Source organism: Lithobates pipiens, unplaced genomic scaffold, assembly GCF_037356315.1.
Source record: "Lithobates pipiens isolate NorthernLeopardFrog02 unplaced genomic scaffold, aLitPip1_a1.2 Scaffold_19, whole genome shotgun sequence".
Taxonomy (NCBI): Eukaryota; Metazoa; Chordata; class Amphibia; order Anura; family Ranidae; genus Lithobates; species Lithobates pipiens.
Genome location: NW_027507764.1, coordinates 27,782,424 through 27,809,574, shown reverse-complemented (window position 1 = coordinate 27,809,574; position 27,151 = coordinate 27,782,424). Strand labels below are relative to the sequence as shown.

General features: G+C 45.6%; 1 protein-coding gene across 1 annotated transcript in view; it reads right to left on the bottom strand.

Moving 5' to 3' along the window:
- LOC143997964 (vomeronasal type-2 receptor 26-like) overlaps positions 1–23,075 on the bottom strand; it is a 68,806-nt gene extending 45,731 nt beyond the window's left edge. The window contains exons 1-2 of the mRNA XM_077493769.1: positions 23,052–23,075; positions 11,123–11,905 (exon numbers count right to left, since the gene is read on the bottom strand). Coding sequence (XP_077349895.1) covers positions 11,123–11,905; positions 23,052–23,075 — 807 coding nt within the window. The remainder of the gene's footprint in view (positions 1–11,122; positions 11,906–23,051) is intronic.
- Between the last annotated feature and the right edge of the window lie 4,076 nt (positions 23,076–27,151).

Sequence of the window (27,151 nt, the reverse complement as noted above, 5' to 3'; positions counted from 1 at the left end):
TTGGAGTCCCCACCAAATATGACCGTGCCCTCCAGAAGTGGATTCAGGGCTTGGAAGAGACGTCTGAAGAAGGCTGCTTGCCCCTTATTCGGGGAGTAATAGGAGACTAAGGAGTACATTTGTCCATCTAAGTTGCCTTGTACCAATAAGTACCTGCCCCCAGGGGTCTTTAGTGTCAGAAATCCAATGAAAGTTACGTGTCTTAGCTATAGCAATTGCCACCCCTTTGGTTTTGTTCTCCACATTTGCCATGTAGAATTTAGTGTAATGAGAGTGAATAAATGTGGAGTTGTACCTAATGGGGAAGTGGGTCTCTTGCAAGAGAATGATATCTAATTTGGAAGATGTATATGGGTTTAGTGATTGTCGAACTTCCGACGGGACGTTTTCGCGAATGCGACCAAAAGTTTGCGAACCGCAAAGTTCGCAGCGGGCCCCATTGACTTTAATGGAAGGCGAACCTTAAAAACCTACAGGTCATATTTTTAGCCACAAAATACTTACTAGCTGTGCACACATACAGTTAGGGCCATAAATATTTGGACAGTGACACAAGTTTTGTTATTTTAGCTGTTTACAAAAACATGTTCAGAAATACAATTATATATATAATATGGGCTGAAAGTGCACACTCCCAGCTGCAATATGAGAGTTTCCACATCCAAATCGGAGAAAGGGTTTAGGAATCATAGCTCTGTAATGCATAGCCTCCTCTTTTTCAAGGGACCAAAAGTAATTGGACAATGGACTCTAAGGGCTGCAATTAACTCTGAAGGCGTCTCCCTCGTTAACCTGTAATCAATGAAGTAGTTAAAAGGTCTGGGGTTGATTCCAGGTGTGTGGTTTTGCATTTGGAAGCTGTTGCTGTGACCAAACAACATGCGGTCAAAGGAACTCTCAATTGAGGTGAAGCAGAACATCCTGAGGCTGAAAAAAAAGAAAAAATCCATCAGAGAGATAGCAGACATGCTTGGAGTAGCAAAATCAACAGTCGGGTACATTCTGAGAAAAAAGGAATTGACTGGTAAGCTTGGGAACTCAAAAAGGGCTGGGCGTCCACGGAAGACAACAGTGGTGGATGATCGCCGCATACTTTCTTTGGTGAAGAAGAACCCGTTCACAACATCAACTGAAGTCCAGAACACTCTCAGGGAAGTAGGTGTATCTGTCTCTAAGTCAACAGTAAAGAGAAGACTCCATGAAAGTAAATACAAAGGGTTCACATGTAGATGCAAACCATTCATCAATTCCAAAAATAGACAGGCCAGAGTTAAATTTGCCCAAAAACACCTCAAGAAGCCAGCTCAGTTCTGGAAAAGTATTCTATGGACAGATGAGACAAAGATCAACCTGTACCAGAATGATGGGAAGAAAAAAGTTTGGAGAAGAAAGGGAACGGCACATGATCCAAGGCACACCACATCCTCTGTAAAACATGGTGGAGGCAACGTGATGGCATGGGCATGCATGGCTTTCAATGGCACTGGGTCACTTGTGTTTATTGATGACATAACAGCAGACAAGAGTAGCCGGATGAATTCTGAAGTGTACCGGGATATACTTTCAGCCCAGATTCAGCCAAATGGTGCAAAGTTGATCGGACGGCGCTTCATAGTACAGATGGACAATGACCCCAAGCATACAGCCAAAGCTACCCAGGAGTTCATAAGTGCAAAAAAGTGGAACATTCTGCAATGGCCAAGTCAATCACCAGATCTTAACCCAATTGAGCATGCATTTCACTTGCTCAAATCCAGACTTAAGACGGAAAGACCCACAAACAAGCAAGACCTGAAGGCTGCGGCTGGAAAGGTCTGGCAAAGCATTGAGGAGGAAACCCAGCGTTTGGTGATGTCCATGGGTTCCAGACTTAAGGCAGTGATTGCCTCCAAAGGATTTGCAACAAAATATTGAATAAATAAATATTTTGTTTGGGTTATGTTTATTTGTCCAATTACTTTTGAGCTCCTAAAATGTGGAGTGTTTGTAAAGAAATGTGTACAAGTCCTACATTTTCTATCAGGTATTTTTGTTCAACCCTTCAAATTAAACGTTACAATCTGCACTTGAATTCTGTTGTAGAGGTTTCATTTCAAATCCAATGCGGTGGCATGCAGAGCCCAACTTGCGAAAATTGTGTCACTGTCCAAATATTTATGGCCCTAACTGTAGTCCCACAACATGGACACTGACATAACAAATGTATGAAGGGAATCTGGGATTGACAACGACAAGCTTCCTTTTTTTATCTGTGAAATTTTGACAATTCAGGAGCACATGAAGGCCATGGAGGAGAGGCAAGGTCAAGGCAGGCTATGAAGGGGGTGCAGGAGATGATCAGTGCCGCAGTCAGGGCAGCGCAGTCCTGTGCCAGTGTCCCAGTGTGCCAACCTGTGCTTGAGCTCCTCCCTCTGCCCGGCCCTTACCCCCAACTATGCAGGGCTCCACTATGGTGGTCCGGAGGTGCCAGTCCAGTGCTGATCCTCAACCATGGTGCTGGCACTGCCTGCTGATTGGCTTCTCCGCTGCCATCTCCCTCACTGACACCAGCTATGCGATAGAGACTGAGCACTGACACCAGCACCAAGATAGAGAGCACTGACATCAGCATTGTGATAGAGAGCACTGAAACCAGCACCGTGATAGAGAGCACTGAAACCAGCACCGTGATAGAGAGCACTGACACCAGCACCGTGATAGAGAGCACTGACACCAGCACCGTGATAGAGAGCACTGACACCAGCACCGTGATAGAGAGCACTGACACCAGCACCGAGATAGAGAGCACTGACACCAGCACCATGATAGAGAGAGCACTGACACCAGCACCGTGATAGAGAGCACTGACGCCAGCACCGTGATAGAGAGCACTGACGCCAACACTGAGATAGAGAGCACTGACACCAGCACCATGATAGAGAGAGCACTGACACCAGCACCGTGATAGAGAGCACTGACGCCAGCACCGTGATAGAGAGCACTGACGCCAGCACCGTGATAGAGAGCACTGACACCAGCACCGAGATAGAGAGCACTGACACCAGCACCATGATAGAGAGAGCACTGACACCAGCACCGTGATAGAGAGCACTGACGCCAGCACCGTGATAGAGAGCACTGACGCCAGCACTGAGATAGAGAGCACTGACGCCAGCACCGAGATAGAGAGCACTGACGCCAGCACCGAGATAGAGAGCACTGACGCCAGCACCAAGATAGAGAGCACTGACGCCAGCACCGAGATAGAGAGCACTGATGCCAGCACCAAGATAGAGAGCACTGACACCAGCACCGAGATAGAGAGCACTGACACCAGACCAGCACCATGATAGAGAGCACTGACACCACACCCGTACCGAGATAGAGAGAGAGCACTACCACTGACACCAGCACCGTGATAGAGAGCACTGACACCAGCACCGTGATAGAGAGCACTGATACCAGCACCGAGATAGAGAGCACTGACACCACATCAGCACCGTGATATAGAGCACTGACACCCCACCAGCACCGTGATATAGAGCATTGACACCAGCACCGTGATAGAGAGCACTGAGACCACACCAGCACCGAGATAGAGGGCACTGAGACCACACCAGCACCGAGATAGAGGGCACTGAGACCACACCAGCACCGAGATAGAGAGCACTGACACCACACCAGCACTTTGATAGAGAGCACTGACACCAGTATCGAGATAGAGAGAGAGCACTGACACCAGCACCGAGATGGAGAGCACTTTGTATATTTGAAAGAAAGTATATTATACGTGTACAACCCTATATACTGTACACCTATAAAAGGACCTTTGTGGACCTAGTAGAAAGTGATTTGCAGACTGTCCCTGCTCAGAACACCAAACTGTCCCTCAGTCCCTACACTGATAAAAGACAGCTGCAGAATCGGTCAGCAGTCAAGTATAATAGGCTTTGTATATTTGAAAGAAAGTATATTATACGTGTACAAGCTTATATACTGTACACCTATACCAGTCCTTAAAAGGACCTTTGTGGACCTAGTAGCTAGTGATTTGCAGACTGTCCCTCAGTTCCTACACTGATAAAAGACAGCTGCAGCATCAGTCAGCACTCAGCTCAGCAGTCAAGTATAATAGGCTTTCTATATTCAAAAAAAGTATATTATACGTGTACAACCCCATATACTGTACACCTATACCAGTCCTTAAAAGGACCTTTGTGGACCTAATAGTAATAGCTAGTGATTAAACTGACTGTCCCTGCTCCACACAGCGTCCTGTCCCTACACTGACAAAAGACAGCTGCAGAATCGGTCAGCAGTGCACTCAGCAATCACCTGCACAGCAGTCAGCAGCATTGCACCGAACCCTATATACTGTACTACACCTATATCAGTCCTTAAAAGGACTTTTGTGGACCTAATACCTAGTGATTTGTGTCACTACAGTCTCTCCCTGCGCCACACAGCATCCTGTCCCTACACTGACATACGACAGAATGTAAAATGACCGCCAGATCAGGTCTATTTATAAGGTAGAGGGTATGTGCAATTGTCCATGCGCTGAAATGTCTCAATTGGTTGTCCTGTACCCCATGATGGATGTGTCATCATGGGTAAAAGTTCTTTCTTAATGCAAACGCATATGTCCGCCGGGCGAACAGTGCCAGAAGTCCGCTGGTTTGGCGAATCACGAAAACGCAAAATTCGCCACAAACCGACCGCCGGGCGAACCGGAAGGCCATCTCTATATGGGTTAAAGACCTTCTTGCATTTAAAGTACATTTAAGCCCTGAACGTTATGGGAGGCAATCCTCCAAACATTACTTGTGTGATCAGCCATGGACCCAGTAGAAAGGGATGCTACCCATAATCACGTCACTTACCCACTTTGGAGGCAGGTAGAGCCATGCCCTCCTGGAAAATTGCTGCCTGTTCCTGTCTGTGGCAATCTTCCAACATGACCTGCTGTGTGGAACATCCGGAAGACAGAAAGTAGGTGAGTGATGTTCTGGGGATAAGAGAGGGAGAAAGATAAAGAGGTAGAAGGACCAGATGGGGAGAGGGATATTCCTGCTCAGGCGGAAAGAAGCCCAGGGGAGAATAACGTCTTCTGAGGTCATCTCACTTATAACTGTGAGATGAAAGTAAAGATCTAGCTCCAACCGTAGAGGTTGGATACCCTACCCCTCCGACACCCAAGGGAGTCAAAGGGGTAGGAGGAGGCGCATGTGGACCACACTGCGCCCCATTGCCCAAAGACCTAATGTGTATCAACCAAAATAACAATGGAGCAGAAACATAACATCAGGCTGTGATAACTGATCGCTTAATGTGCCACCCAGGAGGCTCGCCAGGCCTCAGACACCGTAGATACAAAAAAAGGGGGGAATTTGTGAGCCATGAGCATGGGACCGTGGTTGGATGATCTTCTAGACTTGGTCTTGTTCCACAGGGGATTCGGAGAACTCGTCGGGGGAGGTCTTTTATTAGAGTGCGAGGCAGATGCTGAGGCTTCCATTTCCATTTCTTGAGTGATTATATTCGATTTCAGGAGCAGCTTTTCCCCGGATACAAATGTGGAGAAAGAGTGTTGCTGATCTTTGTAAACGAATTTAACTGCGAATGGAAAGGCCCATTTATATTTAATGTCCTTTTGGGCCATAGCCGTCAAGAGTGGCTTTAAGGCTCTTTTCCGTTGAATGGTGGAGGAGGAGATGTCTGCAAATATTTGGACCGGATGACCTTGGCATACGATTTGAGGAAGAGTACGTGCTTGTTTTATTACTGATTCCTTCACTGCGTAGTAGAGGGGCTTGGCAATGATGTCCCTGGGGGACCCATCTTTCCTGGGGGGGCCCAAAGCTCTGTGCACTCTGTCAAGCTCTAAACAGTCCGTTGGGATGTTCGGGATTAGTGACTTGATCAAGTCCTGAGTAGCATTAGCGACGTCAGTGATTGATTTGGGTAGGCCTCTGATTCTAAAGTTCAGTCTCCTGGACCTGTTTTCCAGGTCATCAATTCTTGAAAAGGACGTGTCCAGCTGGTCCTGCATTGTTTGAATTAGACCCGAGTTCTGATGGGATACTGCAGACGTCTGTTCCAACTTTACCTCAATGGCGTCCATTCTGTAGCCAATATTTTGTAGGTCTGCGTTAATTGCTCCCGTAATGGCCGCCGCATTAGCAGCTAGGACCCGGTCAAGGAGTGTTGAAAACTTAAGAAATAGTTCATCCAGTGAGAGCTGGGAGAAATGGGTGAGGGGGCCTTGCGGGCCGGCTGAAATCATGGCAGGCGGGGCGGCTGGAGATAAGGCCTGATCCCCAAACGAGTGGCTGAGGAGAGATTCTGTGGAGACTGGGGAGGGGGTCTGAGCTTGAGCCCCTAAGTCTTGAGTTCCTGGAGTAAATTGTAAAAGAGCAGGGGCTAGGACTGATTTGTGTTCTGGTGTGCTTTCCAAATGCAGGTGTGCTGTCTGAGAGGCTGCAGCAGCCGCGGTGGCCATCTTGGGACACTCAGATTGTGAGACGGCAGAGAATTCCCTTTGGAGGCTCCTCCTGAACCCCCCGAATTGTACATGCAGGGAGCTCTTGAGGTAGAAGAGGGTATAGTGTACCTGTTGTGAAGGCTTTCTATGCTGCCAGATGCTGCTGAGTGTTATTGCGTGTCTTAGGAGAGTACGGCAGCCATATTGGTACACCCCGCAGGAGTTGCTTCGTCCGTGCTGGGGCTTGCCACCGGTTCAGGAGACGGGGGGGACGATTGGGAGCGGTGACCGGGTGGCGAGGGTCCTGGTCTGTGTCTCTGTGGCTCGGTAGCTGGGCTGGATGGCTTGCTGTGGGCGCTGGAGAAGCGGTGTGTGGCGCAGAGCTCCCATATTAAGCAGCCATCTTGGGGCTCTTTTGCATGCACACTCTGAATTCCCTTTTTTATCAGTAGGGGCTGGCCAGTCCAGAATGGCAGAGACCTTCTGAGGGTCCATTTTGATACCCTCCACAGAAATGATCAGTCCTAGTAACTGAATGCTCTTTTGTTCAAACACACATTTTTTCGTGTTTTGTGTACAAGCCGGGAAATCAAAGTCAAGCTAGAACATTTTTGACATGTTCACGATATTTAGCCAGAGAAGGGGAGAAGTTCAAGATGTCATCTAAGTATGTAATGACAAACAGGTCAAGATAGTCTCTGAAAATGTCATTCACAAAATGTTGGAATGTGGCAGGAGCATTACAAAGGCCGAAGGGCATAACTAAATATTGAAAGTGCCCGAACTGGGTGCGAAAAGCTCCACTCCGGATGTGGACAAGATTGTAAGCTCCACAAAGATCCAGTTTTGAGAATACTACTGCGGCCCCCAGTCTTTGAAAAAGTTTGAGTTTCGGTAGGCAGTGTTGATGACAATATGGAAAGAGGAAATTGATCTTTCCTGTGATCCAATCAATTTGCGGATTATGGGCCTTCAGCCAAGGCATGCCTAGTATGATAGGAAATAGTGGAGATTGACCGATGACATCTAAGCATAATAGCTCTTGATGAATTCCTGTTTCCTGGGTCACTGGCCTTGATTTAAGAGTAGAGCCATCGGCCAAATGTACCGAAAGTCCTTTTGCTCTAGGCCAAAGGGGAACGTGGTATATGGAGGCAAAGGACAAGTCTATAAAATCGTTGCAGGCTCCTGAGGCAATTATAGCATTGGTTTTCATATTCCCCCCCTGGGAGCTGGAAGAGAATAGAAACAGCCAAATGAGAAGTATTACTTACCAAAGCAGGTGTAAGAGCAGAGGAAATGGAGAAGCACTTACGGAGCTTTGCTGGGCAAGTCCTCACAAAATGTTCAGGTTCTCCACAGTACAGGCAGATTACCAGCCCGTCGGCATTGACGTTCTTCTGGAGTGAGTGAAGGGCAAAGCAAGCCCAACTGCATCGGTTCTGAATTGTCCGAGGCGGTAGTTGCAGGAGCTGAGGAGGCAGAGTGAGGAAAGCTAGGCATGTGGGTCAGCATCCAAACAGGAAAAGAGGGGCCAGAAGATCACTCAGACCGTCGTTCACTTAGACATCTGTCTATTTGGATGGACAGGTTGATGAGGGCATCTAAAGTCTCTGGGATGCCCACTCGGGCCAGTTCATCTTTTAATGGTTCCAAAATGCCCATACGAAACTGGTAGCACAGGGCGGCTTCATTCCAGTTTGTGTCAGAACTCCAATGCCTGTACTCGGACACATATATTGTAAAGCGCTGCGTAAATTGCTGGCGCTATATAAATCCTGAATAATAATAATAATAATAATAATAATAATAATAGTCTTCCGCAGGTCTATGGCCTTGCTGCAGGGTATGCAGGGCTGCCCTCATGGTGGCAGTTAGTTGCCGGTCCTCGTAGAGCAGGGACATGGCTTGGAAGAAGGTGCTCAAACTGTTGAGTGAGGCATCCTTCTGTTCAAGAAGACGGAGAAAGTCCTCGGCTGTAGGGTGAAGAAAAGTTCACAGGCATTGCGGAATGCTCTAAATTTACTTTGTTTGACCGAGAATCTTTCAGGTGTGGGGACCTTGGGCTCTAGCGGTATCATCACCACTGAAAGTGCAGCAGAAGTTCCTGATGAGGAGGGCGTGGAGGTGGACAGAACTTGAATGCGTTCCTCCAGTCGGTTATAACCCTCTTGCAGATATTTAACAGCCTGGGTAAGTCCAGCAAGATGATGGCAGAGCTTGTCTATTGGAGAAGCTCCCTGCGTGGGCTTGGACATGGCTGTGCGGTACTGTCACATACCTGGTGGTTGAGCCCAGAATGCAGGAAGCGGCTTCTCGTATACCTCTGGCTCGAGAACCCCTGGTAGAGCAGTCAGGGGCTCAGGAGTGCAAAGGGGCACAAGTGCCTGACAGGTGGCTGATGCAGGGGCTAGTCCGGACCTCCAATGTTGCTGCAGAAAGGCGGGCAGGAGATAGCAGGCTGGAACCGGTAGCTGGAATACAGCGGACAGAAAGGAGGTGTTCAGTAGCACAGCAGGAACAACCGGAAGCAGCAGGCAACAGGAAGATGCTCTGTAGTACAGCTGGAACAACAGGATACAGCAGACTGCAAGAAAGTGTTCTGTAGTACAGCAGGAACAACTGGGGACATCCAGCAACATGAAGGTGTTCTGTAGTACAGCGGAGGCAACAGGATATAGCAGACTGCAGGGAGGTGTTCTGTAGTTCAGCAGGACACAAGCAGGGTCGGGCAGGCTGGGTCAACACTAGCGGGCAGATCAGGTACCAAACAGAAGCAGAAGAGTAGTCAAGGTGCAGGCCAGGTCGGTAACAGGCGGACAGCAAAAGGTCCAAGGAAGAGGCAGAAGAGACGTCAAGACAAGCCAGAATCGGAGACTGTCCGCAAGCAGGGCTAGTCAAGAGCAAGCCGGGTTGACAGGAATCGGGTAAGCAGATCAGCAAGTAGCAATGGTCTGAAAACGCTGTAGACAGGACAGCAAGGGAGCAAGGTGTCAGTCTCTCTTAAATAGCGTTTCTTAGTACCAAGTGCTGTCACGGAGCGCGCGCCCCCATGCGTGCAACGTCATTTGCGCTATTGCGCACGTGCGTGCGCCGGACAGCTCTTTTAACCTCCCTGGCGGTATGATTCAGTCTGGAATTAGGTGCTGAAAGCGGTACAATTATTTTGCACGGAAATCTGGCTTTTATATTGTAGTCCTGTAATTCTTAGGAATAACGCTCTTAAATCTGTTCAAACCAGAGTCTAGCAGACATCCCGGGTATGATAAAGTTTATAATATAATAAAGAATGCAGGGCACTGCACAGACCACTAGGGACAAAGGGGGTGTGTATTTTTTAATACAGTAGTGTAATCTGTAAGATTACAGTGCTGTGTGTGTTTTGTGTATTTTTACTTTTTTGAATTTGCTGCCGTTCTCCGCTCCCGTGCGCCGTAACGTCGCAGGGAATGGAGCTTGGCGGCATTCGGCACTGTGAATCGAGCGGAGGACGGCTCGATCGCACAGCGCGGCAGACATCGCTGGATCCAGGGGACAAGGTGAGTAACGCTCCCTGTGTCCTCCCCTGCATCGAGCGAAGCCATCCCGAGTCTGGCTCGGGGTTACCGCTCCTGTCAGTATATTCCTACCCCGAGCCAGACTCGGGATTACCGCTAGGGGGGTTAATGGGAACTCTGCTCACAGGTATTCTTCTGCTATTCCAATTGCTAAAATGTCTTCCTTCACAGGAGCTGAGGGGCTGCCCTGTAGTGAAAACATTGATGTGGTTTTCCACAAAATGGCACCTGTGGACACCATTTTGTGGATAACCACAGCTATGTTTTCAGTATAAAGCACAGAGTGATGGGTGGAGTTATCATGGCGTCACACATATCTGGATTTATGTAGCAATGGCTGCTGTGTTCCCAAATACCAGATTGTATCGGTTCAAAGAACACATATGACTGAACAATGGTGACATCACTTTCTCGCTAAAACTTTATTGAGCTGTGTCACACTGCTGTGCTCACCTGAAGACCACCCTTCTCTGAGATGTTTCACTCTTTTGGGTTTAGTCCTAGAGACAGGGGCTCATAATCAAGATGCACAAAATCTTCAAAGAGACATAATCTCTTTATTAAAAAGAGAAAAATAGTAAAAAAAAAACAATAAATTACAAAAAAAAAAAAGGTGATTGCAGTTTTCATGATCACCTACACAGTAAAGCCGCATTCACACTTGTGTGACTTTGGACCACAAAGTCGCTTGACAAGTCGCACCCCATGTTTCCCAATGAGCACCATTCATATCTGTGTGACTTAAATTTGCAACGACTTTAAAGTAGTTCCTACACTGCTTTGGTCAGACTTTCATGTGACTTGAGTACCATAGCCTTCAATGTAAACCCTTGCATCGCATTAAAGCCGCACCTGCATGTTACACATGCGACTCTGTAGAGCACAATCAATCACATTTGTCAAAGCCAAAGTTGCACTAATTCAAAGTCTCATCAAAATTGCTTTGAAGTCACATGTAAAGTCGCGATGGAAAGCACACGATTTTTGAAGTCACACAAGTGTGAATGGATGCTATGAGGGATCTCACTTCATTTACATAATTCTTATATAATATAATATAGGATAGGATTATAATAATATAAACACTTATTAGTTAACTTACTTTGTTTCGGAATCCATGCAGTTTAGATTTAAAGGTCATCTCGTACACGTCACGTAGAGCTCTGGCCAGCATATATACAGCCAGGTATGCAAAGAAAGGTATAGTTGTATCACTAGCTAATGAGTATGTCCAATCTGTTGAATTATAACAAGGTTTGTAAGAATGATTAAAGATTTTTTTAAAAACATTATTTGTGTATTTATTTGGGGAGAGGCACTTAAAAAGGAAAATCGAAATATCTTCCAGTATTGGGTCATGTAAGAGTTTAGGAAACATGCTATAATCATAAATATTTTTTTCTAACTTGAATTTTGGTGGCCATAAAAATAAGAAGCTGTGGTTGATTATTGTAACGTCACTTCTATACTGAGTAGTTATTTTACTCCATAATGGTGGAAAAATAAATGTGATAGTTTCTATAACAGAGCGTATACGAGAAGCAAACTGATGTAATCGATCTGTGTAAGGTCCACACACTATGATAACTTTAGATGTAGATTTACTAACAATCTTTAATTTCTGAATATCATTTTCAATATTCTCAATGAGTGGAATGATATATTCTGTGCAGATCCCATGTTGGCTCATCATATTACTCAGTTTTTGGGACTCCTCATCACCGCTGCCATCATCGGATGAGAATATGCCAACCCAATTCCACCCAAAATGCTGCAATAACTTAAAAATAGTTGCATAACAGGCCCGGTCGCCTGGTATAATACGAAATAAAGTTGGATAAATTTTCCCATCATTCAGGGGAGTGTCAATGACTCCATAAGTGATCTGGATAAGATGTTGGGAAATATTTTAATGGGATGTTTATATTCAAACAATGGAAATATGAGAAATGAAATATATAAATGGCACACAATGATCTCTTGTTATAATACAAGAAGTCAGAATTTATATCATAGAAATCTAAGTATATGACAGCACACAATGCCTACTTACAGTGGTGTGAAAAAGTGTTTGCCCCCTTCCTCATTTCCTGTTCCTTTGCATGTTTGTCACACTTAAGTGTTTCGGAACATCAAACCAATTTAAACAATAGTCAAGGACAACACAAGTAAACACAAAATGCAATTTGTAAATGAAGGTGTTTATTATTAAAGGTGAAAAAAAATCCAAACCATCATGGCCCTGTGTGAAAAAGTGATTGCCTCCCTTGTTAAAACATACTATAACTGTGGTTGTCCACACCTGAGTTCAATTTCTCTAGCCACACCCAGGCCTAATTATTGCCACACCTGTTCACAATCAAGGCATCACTTAAATAGGAGCTGCTTGACACAGTAAGGTCCACCAGAAGATCCTTAAAAGCTACACATCATGCCGAGACCCAAAGAAATTCAGGAACAATTGAGAAAGAAAGTAATTGAGATCTATCAGTCTGGAAAGGGTTATAAAGCCATTTCCAAAGCTTTGGGAATCCAGCGAACCACAGTGAGAGCCATTATCCACAAATGGCGAAGACATGGAACAGTGGTGAACCTTCCCAGGAGTGGCCGGCCGCCTAAAATTACCCCAAGAGCGCAGCGACGACTCATCCAAGAGGTCACAAAAGACCCCACAACAACGTCCAAGGAACTGCAGGCCTCACTTGCCTCAGTTAAGGTCAGCGTTCATGCCTCCACCATCAGGAAAAGACTGGGCAAAAATGGCCTGCATGGCAGAGTTCCAAGGAGAAAACCACTGCTGAGCAAAAAGAACATCAAAGCTCGTCTCAATTTCTCCACAACACATCTTGATGATCCCCAAGACTTTTGGGACACCATTCTGTGGACCGATGAGACAAAAGTGGAACACTTTGGAAGGTGTGTGTCCAAGTATATCTGGCGTAGAAGGAACACTGCATTTCATAAAAAGAACATTATACCAACAGTAAAATATGGTGGTGGTAGTGTGATGGTCTGGGGCTGTTTTGCTGCTTCAGGACCTGGAAGACTTGCCGTGATAAAAGGAACTATGAATTCTGCTGTCTACCAAGAGACCCTGAAGGAGAATGTCCGACCATCTGTTCGTGTACTCAAGCTGAAACGAACTTGGGTTCTGCAGCAGGACAATGATCCTAAACACACCAGCAAGTCCACCACCGAATGGCTGAAGAAAAACAAAATGAAGACTTTGGAGTGGCCTAGCCAAAGTCCTGACCTGAATCCTATTGAGATGTTGTGGTATGACCTTAAAAAGGCCGTTCATGCTCGAAAACCCTCTAATGTAACTGAATTAGGACAATTCTGCAAAGATGAGTGGGCCAAAATTCCTCCAGGACGCTGTAAAAGCCTCATTGCACGTTATCGCAAACGCTTGGTTGCAGTTGTTGCTGCTAAGGGTGGCCCAACCAGTTATTAGGTTTAGGGGGCAATCACTTTTTCACACAGGGCCATGATGGTTTGGATTTTTTTTCACCTTTCATAATAAACACCTTCATTTACAAATTGCATTTTGTGTTTACTTGTGTTGTCCTTGACTATTGTTTAAATTGGTTTGATGTTCCGAAACACTTAAGTGTGACAAACATGCAAAGGAACAGGAAATGAGGAAGGGGGCAAACACTTTTTCACACCACTGTACCTCCTCCAGCCTCACATCCAGATTTTAAGGTGGTTGTAAAACCCATTCATTAAATGTAACCTAGGCACATATATCTGTCGTGTTTACTGATTTCTCTCCAAAGCTCTATGTGCCATGTCTTTCTGCCCCCCCCCCCCCCTTCACAGAGCTGTGAAGGGGGCTAGAAACACAGCTCTGGTGGGGTGATGTGAAGGGCAGAGGACACCACTTTGTGGGGCAAAGCTGTGAAGGGGGGCAGAGGACACCAATGTGGGGGGGGGGCAGGGGACACCACTGTGAGGGGTGATGTGAAAGGGGCAGATGACACAGCTGTGGCGGGTTGATATGAAGGGGTAGAGGACACAGCTGTGGCAGGGTGATGTGAAAGGGTAGAGGACACTATTGTGGGGGGTAATGTGAAGAGGGGCAGAGGACACCACTGTAGGGGGTAATGTGAATAGGGTAGAGGACACTACTGTGGGGGGAGATGTGAAGGGACAGAGGGCACTACTGTGGGGGGGGGGGGTGCTGTGAGGGGAGAAGAGGACAGAGGCAGAGGGGGCAGTGCTCTGGGGGCTGTGGTGTGAAGTGGGGGGGCTGCGGTGTGAAGTGGGAAGTCAGAGTTGCAGGAAGGCTGTGGTGTGAAGTGGGGGGCAGAACTACAGGGGCTATAGTATGATGTGGAGGGAAAAGATGCAGGGAATGTGAAGGGGGGACAGTGCTGCAGGGGTCTGTGATATAAAGTGGGGGTAGAGCTGTGGGGGGAGCTGTGGTCTGTAGTGGAGGCAGAGCTGTGGGGTGACTAATGTGAAGGACAGCTAAAAGACACCAGTGGGGGGGGGGGAGCTGTAAAGAGGGGCAAAGGACACCGCTGTGGGGGGTGATGTGAAGGGGCCAGAGAACACTGCTCTAGGGGAATGATGTGAAGGGCGCAGAGGACACTACTGTTGGGGGTGATGCGAAAGGGGCAAAGGACGCTACTGTGGGGGGTGATAGGAAGGGGACAAAGGACGCTACTGTGGGGGGTGATAGGAAGGGGGCAGAGGATGCTACTGTGGGGGGTGATGGGAAAGGGGCTGAGAAAACCACTGTGGGGGGTGATATGAAGGGGGCAGAGGACACAGCTATTGGGGTTGATGTGAAAAGGGCAAAGGGCACTACTGTGGGGGGTGATGTGAAGGGGCAGAGGACACCACTGTGGGGGGTGATGTAAAGGGGGCAGAGCACACTGCATTGGAATATACGATGTGAGGGGGCATAGGACACCGCTGTGGGGGGTGATGTGAGGGGGCAGAAGTAGGGATGAGCCGAACACCCCCCCCCCGTTCGGTTCGCACCAGAGCATGCGAACAGGCAAAAAAAAATAGTTTGAACGCGCAAACCCCGTTAAAGTCTGTGGAACACGAACATGATTAATCAAAAGTGCTCATTTTAAAGGCTCATATGCATGGTATTGTCATAAAAAGTGTTTGGGGACCCGGGTCCTGCCCCAGGGGACATGTATCAATGCAAAAAAAAGTTTTAAAAACGTCAGTTTTCTCAGAAGCAGTGATTTTAATAATGTTTAAATTGAAACAATAAAAGTGAAATATTCCTTTAAATTTCATACCGGGGGGGGGGGGGTGTCTATAGTATGCCTGTAAAGTGGCGCATGTTTCCCGTGTTTAGAACAGTCTGACAGAAAAATGACATTTCAAGGAAACAAAAGTAATTTAAAACTACTCTCGGCTACAATGAATTGTCGGTCCGCAATACAGATAAAAGTTTATTGATAAAAACGGCATAGGGATTTCCCCACAGGGGAACCCCAAACCAAAATTGAAAAAAAAATGCGTGGGGGTCCTCCTAAATTCCATACCAGACCCTTCAGGTATGGATTTTAAGGGAAACCCGACACCAAAATTTCTTTTTAAAACTGGCGTGGGGTCCCCCCAAAAATCCATACCAGACCCTTATCCGAGCATGCAACCTGGCAGGCCGCAGGAAAAGAGGGAGGGATGAGAGAGTGACCCCCCCCCCTCCTGAACCGTACCAGGCTATATGCCCTCAACATTGGAAAGGGGGCTTTGAGGTAGCCCCCCAAAGCACCTTGTCCCCATGTTGATGGGGAGAAGGGCCTCATCCCCACAACCCTTGCCCGGTGGTTGTGGGGGTCTGCGGGCGGGGGGGCTTATCAGAATCTGGAAGCCCCCTTTAATAAGGGGACCCCAGATCCCGGCTCCCCTTGTGTGAATTGGTAATGGGGTACAAATGTGCCCCTACCATTTCACAAAAAAAGTGACAAAAAGATTAAACACAAGAGACAGTTTTTGACAATTCCTTTATTCATTTCTTCTTCTTTCTGCTTCTTCTTTCATCTTCTTTCTTCTGGTCTTCCTTCGGTGTTCTTCTCGTTCCTTCTTCTTGTGACCCCGCCCCCTCTGACAACACGGAGAAAGCCATATGGAAGTCCCTGTGCGTCAGAGGGAGGGCGGAATCAATAAGCCCCCCGCCCGCAGACCCCCACAACCACCGGGCAAGGGTTGTGGGGATGAGGCCCCTCTCCCCGTCAACATGGGGACAAGGTGCTTTGAGGGGCTACCTCAAAGCACCCTCCCAATGTTGAGGGCATGTGGCCTGGTACGGTTCAGGAGGGGGGGGGGCGCTCATTTTTTTACATTTTGGCACGGGGTTCCCCTTAATATCCATACCAGACCTGAATGGCCTGGTATGGAATTTGGGGGGACCCCCACCCAATTTAGACCCAAAGGGCCTGGTAATGGACTGGGGGGATCCCATGCCATTTTTTTTTTCAATGACTTTTTATCTGTATTGCCAGGACCGACAATTCATTATAGCCGTGAGTACTTTTAAATTACTTTTTTTCCTTTTAGAAATGTCATTTTTTACAGGGACTGTTCTAAACACGGGAAACATGCGCCACTTTACAGGCATACTATAGACACCCCCCAGGTATGAAATTTAAAGGAATATTTCACTTTTATTGTGTCACTTTAAGCATTATTAAAATCACTGCTCATGAAAAACCGTCAATTTTTAAAACTTTTTGGCATTGATACATGTCCCCTTGGGCAGGACCCAGGTCCCCAAACACTTTTTTTATGACAATAACATGCATATAAACCTTTAAAATTAGCACTTTTGATTTTTCATATTAATGTCCCATAGACTTTAACAGAGTTCTGGTGTTCTACACCCATCAGATAGTGTCCGCCCCGTACTGCAAAGGTGCAGCGCTTGCGCAGTACAGAGGACAAGGAGACTCCGAAAGTCTCCAAAGATGAACGGCGCCTGTGCACTTGCTAGTACCTTCTGCCCTGAGTCCATGTTCAAGCCCCACCATGCAAGTGGACATACCATGATGATGTAAAACAGCACTTAGTAACAGGGCCTCTCGCGGGCATGCTTCGCTCGCCACGCTTCCTGGACAGCCTCGCTTCGCTCTGCAATTTTTTATTCTAGCTCTATGTCCACTTGGATGGTGGGGCTTGAACCTGGACTCGGTGAGCTGGCGCCGTTCATCTTCGGAGACTTTCGGCGACTCCTTGTCCACTGTACTGAGCAAGTGCAGTACAGGGGGGACACTTTCCGACGGGGGACAGTATTTGACAGTACACCGACAGCTTTGGAATTTGCCCCGAACACGCATATTGTTTGGTGTTCTGCAGAACATCAGAACAACCAAAGTTCGGCCCGAAACTTATGCTCGGCCTGAACCATTCGCCCATCCCTACTCTTTACCAGGATCGGAGATGCGGTGTGTCAGATGGACACACCACACTACCGATCGCCACGCGCTTATCCTGCTGGACATCATTTTGTTATATGGTGGACGGGAAGTGGTTAAAGTGTACGTAAACCTTCACCTTGCAAATCAACCCAGTTTAAAATAGAAATAAAAGGCAACACATTTGTGTAAAGATATAACAACTACAAACAATTGGTTAATATGACATACTCAGAATATGGTTGTATACTACTGGCAACAAGGGGGTGGGCTGGGTGATCAAATAACTCCATATATGACAATATGTCCATGTGAGGAGCGTTGTTTGCTGTCTTTAGGAGGCTGTCAAAAGCTAGAAGAGAATCTGGAACATAGTAAAAGACAATAAACGGTGCCCTCTAAATGCAGCGAGTCTTAACTATTTAATGGTAAAAGGTAAGATTAAAAACACTCACAAACGAGCGACATTTTCAGGCATGGATGTATGTACTACTGTTCCGGAATAGTGCTGGCACTTGTCTGCACTGTTCCGGGATAGTGCTGGCACTGCTGGGTATCACTGGCTGGTGGAGGAGATCAGTTGTCCAGCTGTATACTGTGATGACTTCACTTCCAGGAACGGAGTCAGCGAACAGTGCTTCGTGTTTCGGAGCATGCGTACTCCTTACTCAGGCTTTGCTGGTGGCCATTTTGGAGAAGGCTAAATATACCTTACAGGGGAGGGGCGCAAGACGAGTAGTATGCCCAGAAATCATGGTAACTGACAGAACACAGATCAATAACAATTCTATCTGTTGTGGAAATGTAATGAAGATGTATTTTAATATGTATTGTCATAAGTGCCTCCCAGTGTTAGTTCCCCCGCAGGCCGCTCTAAAGAGCTGACTGGGGCAGACTGAGGCTGGTTGAGATCCGTTAGGTAGTGGAAAACTTCCTGTTTGGAGATAGGTGTTTGCAGAGTGGGGCTCCTGTGCAATGCACAGAACGATCGTCTGGGGGGATGTGTTCGCTCTGAAAACACATTGTCGGTTTAGCGGATGTGCGCTCCTGTCACCCCTGTATGCCTGGTCAACGTATTTGGGGTGCCATGATGTACACCTGCAGATAAGCTCCCATCAGCAGTAATTGTAGTCATCGTTCATTGGTTATTGTATAAATTAATTTATCTTGTGTTGACATTTACACCCTGTGTTGCTACATCCTTATTTGGTCATATCCTGTGAGGTCACACCCTGTGTAGGAGGCGATTGGCTTTTGGAGGCAGGACCTCCTCTTTGTAATTTCTTTTGTTGCCTTTAAATAAAAGAACAAATCAACTGCTCGGCGGCAGTAATGCTGATGGAGCTGAGAACGTAAGCTATGGTGATGTCTGTTTACTTGGGGATATACGGGAAATAGAGCTATAGGTGAGATGCATTATATCATTAGACGAAATGTGTGCTTAGGAGCACAGGAGATATAGTGTGCGCATAGCGTACAGCTGAATTTCTTGGACATCAATGGCGGGCCAGAAACTAGTGAATAGGGCTTTCTTGGCATCGGATCGAGATGAGGGAGCAATTGGATCCACACCGATGCTGTTGTGGAAATTTGATTGTATAACATTTATGTGAACATTTTATTCTAGGATGTGTGTTTTATAGATTGTCATCTGTCTCCCTGTGTCTGGTTTAATCGAAGAGCACTCTAGCAGAGCGCACTTGGGTTAAATCGAGACCAGTGGTAAAAACGGTCAGTATGAAAACCTTCTCAAGGGATTTGAGACGTGTTCTCTGTGTCTGTGGATGTTTGTTGGTTTGTAGGTACCAAGCGCAATGCGCTGGGCTTCTTGCCTTAAAATGACTATGCACATTAGAGAAGCGAAGTCCACATAACGAGATAAACATATTATTTTATCTCTGTGTGGCTACGTTATCCCTTTTGGATACATATCTGCTTTAATAAGAGGACATTGGTATCTGTCTTGTTAATATACTCGTACCGTATTTCGACAACACCAGTAGCAATGTCCCCGCAGATTGTCTCAAGCCTGTAAGAACTTAGATAGGCATAATATGAAACTAGACTTCCCCTCCCCCTCCCTCTTCCTGTTCAGGTGTGCAACAGGAAGTTGGTGGGAGGAGCTTTTTTTTTTTTTTTTACTTGTGTTTGGAAGGACAAAATCATTTTAATTAAGGTTTATACTGTGATATAGTTTTGGGTAGAGAGCAAACAGGATACATCCAAGTTATTGTTGTAATATCTAGGTACAGAGGGAAGCCACATTGTTTTATAGAGAAAGCAGGTGTAAGTGCGCCGTGTAATTTAGTCTGGGGACGCAGTGTATGGTCGTACAGCGCAATGCATTTGTATATGCATACACTGAGGGGTAGAGACCTAATTCGGGGGTTGATCTGTGGTTGTTGATGAATCATTTGGCATAGTTAATAGTTAGTTGATAAAAGAGTGGTACTCTGTAGTTCTGTGCCAAAAGTGTTGGGACAAAAAGCTATAGAGGTGACGCCTTGGTTAGGGTTTCTAGTTGGGGACTGGACCATATATAGTGGTTGTAGTCCGTCGATCTACCAAAAAAGAAGGCTCTCCTAAATGGGTGTAATGGTTTCCCTGGATGCAGGGGTAAAACTATCAGCCGATTTGAATCGCCATGGGCACTTGGAGGTCCATGCAAGAGAATGAATGCTAGGCTTCCCACAGTCAGATGGCTGCACAGTACATAAGGCCTAGTTTTTAGGGCAAAGGCCATTAAACCCCAAAAAGATTGACATAGGTGGTCCAAGGATACTATTTTGGGTATCCCTCTGGAATTGATGTAGCGCGACTGCGGCTTCAGAAATCTGTAATGATGAGTGAGTTGATGTATGTGTAGTACACGCTTGTGTGATTAAAAAATTTCAGGCCTGTTTTTGAACTTTGTATGGCTGGTCCATGCAAAGATTCCGAGATGCTCTCATGTTTTTCCCATTGTATTTTTTTCTATCCCTAAAAGAGTGAAGGTAGAATTTCATCTGGTTGTTTTGTTTTTTCATTTTTGTATTGGGAACTATGAAATATCTCCCCCACATTTGTATCTAAATGTTTGTCTCATGTTTGTATGTAGTAACAAGAATATGTTTGAACCTACCGCGTGTCGCGGGTGTTGTATTTTAGTAAGAACGTGAAAGTTAGGGTTACAGAGGGTTTAGTTATTATTGGTTTTGAGGAATGTCAGTGACAATTTACCAATGTACAGTAGGTGCAGCCGATATTGTGTTTCCAACACGATCCTGTCGTTCTGGTTCCCAGCTACAGGCTTCTCTTCTTCTATTGCTGGCTGCAATAGGAAATGTAATTTTCCTATAGTAGCGAGCGAGAGAGATCAGCGACAATGTCGCCTCACTGAGACCTGCATGCCTTCAGGGGCATTCCAGGCCCTTAGGTCTGGTAGGGATTTTAAGGGGAACCCCCTACACCGAAAAAATGGCACGGGGTCCCCCCAAAATCCATACCAGACCCCTATCCGAGCACACAGGCTGACCGGTCAGGAAAGGGGGTAGGGACAAGCAAGCGCCCCCCCTTCCTGAGCTGTACCAGGCTGCGCGTGCCCTCAACATGGGGGGTGGGTGCTTTGGGGGAAGAGGGAGCCCTGCAGCCCCCCACCCCAAAGCACCTTGTCCCCATGTTGATGAGGACAAGGGCCTCTTCCCGACAACCCTGGCTGTTGGTTGTTGGGGTCTGCGGGCAGGGGCTTATCAGAATATGGGAGCCCCCTTTAATAAGGGGGCCCCCAGATACCGGCCCCCCACCCTATGTGAATGAGTATGGTGTACATCGTACCCCTACTTGTTCACCTGGTGAAAAAGTGTAAATAAAAAAACACAACACAAGTTTTTAAAATACATTATTAGACAGCTCCGGGGGTCTTCTTCTGTCTTCTGACGATCGGTGTATACTTTGTTGAAGGTACACAGAACACCCACTAACTGCTACAGACGCCAACACACTACACAAGGCCGCCGCGCTGGCGGCCTTATATAGTGTGGGGCGTGTACTACACAGCCTGAGCTATGATTGGCCACAGGCATCCTGCTTGTGGCCAATCATGGCTCTTCTCGCTGCCGGCGCTGTGATTCGCCAAGCATGCGGGGTCACAGTGCATGAGCCAACAATGCACTGCGCCATCGAAGTGCAATGTGGGCCGTGAGCGCCACACGAATTTGGTGCGAACTGCCCATAACGTTTGGAATTTGCCGAACGGGCGAACAGCCGATGTTCGAGTCTAACGTATGTTCGACTCGAACACAAAGCTCATCCCTACCCATAATGTAGAGCAGCATGTGGCTTTATATGTGGTGTTAAAAGCTTTTTCCCATTGGTCAACTGTATAGGTGTATCCTAAGTCTTCTTCCCATCTAATTAAAGGGGTAGTCTTTATAAACACACTTTTTTGTTGAAGAAGATTATAGAAAAGGGAGATCCCTTTTTGTTGATGTATGGGGATCTTAAGGAAGGACCAAGCCGATTGGGGAACATTATAGGTCCATGTTGGGAGATTGGAAATGCAATTCTTAGTTCAGATGTAGAGGAATAAATCTGAATTTGGCAATTGAAATTTCTTTTGCAGTGTTGGAAATGGTTTCATCACCCCATTATCAAGTAGATCAGACAGATATTTAATTCCCTTCTCTATCCATGGTGTAAATGAGGTTGTCTTCATGAAATTATGTAGAGTATTTAGCGGAATTTGGACTTTGGTAGGAAGAGGGTGTGACTAAGTTAGATGCAGAAATCGAACCCAGGATTTAAGTGTTGCTACTATTGTTGGGGAGATGCGAGAAGGTATCTTGGCTCCAAGTGCCATGGAATGAATCCATATTGATAGATTATTTCCTGGGATCTTAGCAGTTTCCATCTTCCCCCATATTGTAGATGGAGGAGATAGAAACCATTCCTTAGACTGTGTGAGAACCAAGGCTAAATAATAATCTTTATACACACAATAACACTGCGCAATACCCAAAAGTGTAGGAAGAAGCTGCCAACACGCTAAAACTAGGATTTTTTTAGCCACAGAAATGTTAGATATAAAGTGTAAGCGCTAAATATATGTTGCCATAATAATCAGACTGTAAAGTGCAAACAGAGGATAATAAATGGGAAAAAATAAACAACTTGTACACTGAAAAAAGATATAAAAAACCTATACAGTGTGTTCATACGACTATTAACTTTTTGTGAAACATAACCACAAACATGGGGATATAAAGAAATAAAGTATATAAACACAGGTGGTGATTAAATAAAGTCCATAAATAAATGTGCAATCATAAGTCCCAGCAAAATATGATGACGACCGGGATCCCAATCAAATGTAGCCGTGAAAATTCCACCACAGTGCAACTCCCACCACCTTAAGATGGAATTGACCATATAGACATATATCTAAGGGGTCAACAATCGCTTACAGTTCCAACTAATGCGGCACTGGCTCATCGTTTCATGGTTGTATGAATTCCAAAACAAGTGGTTCTTTCAATATAATCGACTATGTGTAGTAACGGTTTTTAGAGAAACAACTCCGGCATCAACCCCGACATGAAATGGAAGGATAGAGCCAAAATGGTGTGATAACGTTTAAAATAATTTTTAATAAAAATAAAGTATGAAACTCACATTCCAGTGGTTAACAACGAGCATATCAGGAAAAATAGGCAGTGGTAGAGTCTTCCCGACGCGTTTCGACCGATGGGTCATCATCTGGGGTGGACTACTACCACTGTTACACTGCCTTATATAAGTTACATACCACAATACAATTGGAATCCGCCCCTGTGTGTCACAAGTGTCCACTTCCAGTATTGAGGAAAATGGCGGCTGGGCGTGCGTTCCACGTCTCTATCTTATAAAATAAATTGCGTTCCACCTGATACACTTATGTAACAGGGCCAGATATTTAAAATTCCCATCTGCATGAATTATCATAATACAGCCTGGAGTGTGGTGAACAGGATGGAGCATAAGACCTATAGCAGTACCAATATAGTCTAATATGCGTTCCAGACTGTTGAAAGAAATGACACCACCGCGTCATTTCCGGTGAGACCAAAACCGGAAGTAAATAGACATCATTTCCGGTGGCCTGCATAGTGATAACTCCAAAACCGGAAGTAGACAGCGTCACTTCCGGTGTGGAGAGGATGGAACCTACATGATCGAGATCGGAAGTAAACAAACGTCACTTCCGGTACAATGAAAACAAGGCGTAGATGTCAACTAACATAATAGCATCGACCCTGTTATCTTCAAAACTGGAATTAAAGAGCCTCCAAACAAAATTGTAATGTATAAAAATATAAAAAAGAATCAAATACACAAGTATCTTCAAATCTTTCACATGACTATCAATAATGGATATATGATATCCGAAATTCTCCCTTCAATACTAATCGAACAAAGAGGAGAACATATTTTTGCCTAATTAGCTATTCCCACTCAGATGTACATAACAAAATATTTAGGCAATGGGCAGCCAGGGCAAGTTTAAAACATATCCCACACTCAATTTGTCTTGAGGAAATTATAAATGATCATTATCAAGACAAAACGTATATAACTAATGCAATGTCCACTGAAGTGACACACAAGAGTGAAAACCCACACAACAAAAAAAAAAAATAATAATAATTTTAAATTCACCAGAATTATACTCTGAGTCATCAATGAAAGCATTAATATCCCACTCCACATTCATACCGTATGGGGAGTGGTATTGGAGGTCGTAAATCCAATAAGTCTCCAACCTCGAGACCCCTCTTGTAAGGGCCCCCCTCTCCAAGGTGGAGTATACCTATCAATCACAATAAATTGTGTACCTTCTGGATCGCTATTGTGAAATTCCTTGTAATGTCTTGGAACTGTATGCTTCGATTCTTTACTCTTAATCAGGGAAATATGTTTGCCTACCCTGATGGAGAACGTTCTGGTAGTACGACCGACATACTGTTTCCCACATGGGCAAGTTATTAAATAAACTATGTATCTCGTTTTGCATGTACAGAAAGATTTGATGGAATACCTCCTCTCAGTCACTGTTGATATAAAGTCGACAAACCTTCCGTTTCGTCAATGCATTGTGTTGACATGCAATGCATTTCCTGCAGGGAAAAAACCCTACAAGGTTATGAAAGAAGGTGGCCCGAACTGGAGGGTTAATAATATTGGGTGCTATTTTGCTCTGTAATGATGGAGCCCCTCTAAAAAGGACTCTAGCTCTTTCGGGGAGTTTAGGGCCTAGATGGAATCGTTCTTAAGGATTTCCCAATGTTTACTAAAGATAGTTTTTATTTGTCTGTGTTGGATATTAAATGTAGTAAACAAGGACCATTTGAATTCGTCCCCATTGGTCAGAGGGTTTTTTTCCTGTAATAAAGTTTCTCTACTGATATGAGAAACTTCCTGCATTTGTTTATCAAGAATTGATGCTTGATATCCCTTGTCAATAAACTGCTGTTTTAAAAAATTAGCCTGATTAAAAAAGTATTTATATCCGTACAGTTCCAACGGAGTCTAATGAATTGACTACGTGGGACAGAGGAAAGCCAGGTTTTATGATGACAGCTGTCCATAGAAATATAACTATTGCGATCTGTGGACTTAAAATGTATCTTGAAACAAAATCCACCTGACACAATCCCTATCTTCAAATCTAAGAATTGTATCTTCTCTGTACTCATCTGGTAGGTCAATGAGATGCCCCTATCATTGGAATTCAAGCCAGAAAAGAACTCTGAGAGTGTTTCCGGGGTACCACCCCATAGGAGGAGGATGTCGCCTATGTACCGGACCCACAAAAGCAATGATGGGCTCCGTTGAGCATAGACAACATCCTCCTCCCATTTAGCCATAAAGAGGTTGCCAAACTGGGGGTGAACTTAGCCCCCATGGCCACACCCCTTTGTTGTAAGAAATATTGGCCATTGAACCAAAAATAACTGTGACTTGTTGCAAACTCCAACAGCTCAATAATATAATCACGTTGATTGGAGACAAGGGACTGCTCCCTTTCTAAAAAGTGACACACTGCTCCAATGCCCTTCTCTTGTGGTATGCATGTATATAAAGATGCAACATCGTCAGTGGCAATAATGCACTGCCCATGAACTTGTAGCCCTTCTAGTCTCCTGATGGTGTCACCTGTATCTTTGAGATAGGATGGCATCTTTCTGACTAGAGGTTGGAAGTAAAAGTCGACGTAGTGGCCTATCCGGGATGTCACTGAATTGATGCCGCTAACAATCGGCCTTCCGGGGGGGTTAACTAAATTCTTGTGAATTTTGGGCAAATAATAAATGGTGGGTATTTGTGGGGATAAGGGAACTAAAAATGTTCTTTCTTTTTTATTAACATTTTTTTGTTCGTAACCTTTATCTATAAGATCATTCAATTGTTTCCTATATACATTGGGGGGATTTTTAGGCAATTTGCAATATGTACCAGGTTCGCTCAGGATGTTAACCATTTCCTCCACATATTTATCTCTGTCAAGAATAACAATACCACCTCCATTGTTTTTGGTCACATATTGACCGCAAAGCTATTTTTGGCAGAGAGGAGGGGTAGTGTTTCTTCACCGGCAAATTTGCCAAATCTTTGAGTACCAAGTCTTTAAAGATTTTTACCGCGGGAGCGGTTGGTACTGGAGGAGAAAAAAGGGAAGGATTTGATAATCCCGAGTGAACGGTACCTGATGTACTAGCACTATAATCTGTTCGATATGGATTAGATATTAAATATCTTTGGATGTTGATTTTGCATATGTACTTGTCATGGTTATGCAGTGATCTTCCTGTGTTTGCTTACCTTCCCCCATGTCTTCAGACTAAGAAGCCAGCCACTTCCACCTGGTGGTTTTTATAACCTCTCCTCTAAGCATGGCTCCACCCCAGGCCCTATCAGGGAGCCCTATATTAACCTGTGCACTGCAGGCCTCAGTGCTGATCAACCATTGTGTATTCTTTGTGTGTTAGCTTCCGCTTGCCTGCCATGTGCTCTGCTACTGGTTTCTGTTACCAACTTTGGCGTGTCTTGACTATCCTTGTTTGCCTGTGATCCTGACCTTTTGGCGTGTACCCGACTATTCTTGTCTGCTTGTGGCCCCGACCTTGGCTTTGTCCCTCATCCCTATCCTCCTGTTGCCTACTGTGGGTGTGAGCTGGGGGTCGCGACCTGGAGCCAGTTGCAGCCAAGTCCATCCTCACCACTGGAGGCTCTGGTGAACACCTGCTGGCTCTTAGACTCCGTGCCCCAGGGAATCTCACGCTCTATCCCCAGTGGGATCTGTCCCCCGTCTGCAGCAGTCAGCCGTAGGGTCCACAACCTTGCGGTGCACTCCGGATCCCTACGGTGTGCACCTGTCACCTCGCCTCAAGGTGACCTGACAGTACTTTTGCACATCTATGAAGGTATTAAATTAGTTTAACTTGTTGGGAGGTGTGAATTTGAGGCCCTTATCTAATATGGACATTTCGTCTTGTGTAAAAGATTTGGTACTCAAATTAAAAACACCTTGGCCTATCAAAGCCTTCTTCGCTTTCCGCCTTTGTAGTCTCCTTCCACTTCTACACCCTCTCTTAGTTCTTGCCCCCGTTTTCGGGTGTATGGGTCCTCGTAAAAACCCTGTTGCTCATAACTAATGATAGGTTGATTATATGGGTAAGGAGAAGGGGCATGTCCGTTATAGGTGATGTCGGGGTCTCTCGTATCTCTTAATGGTG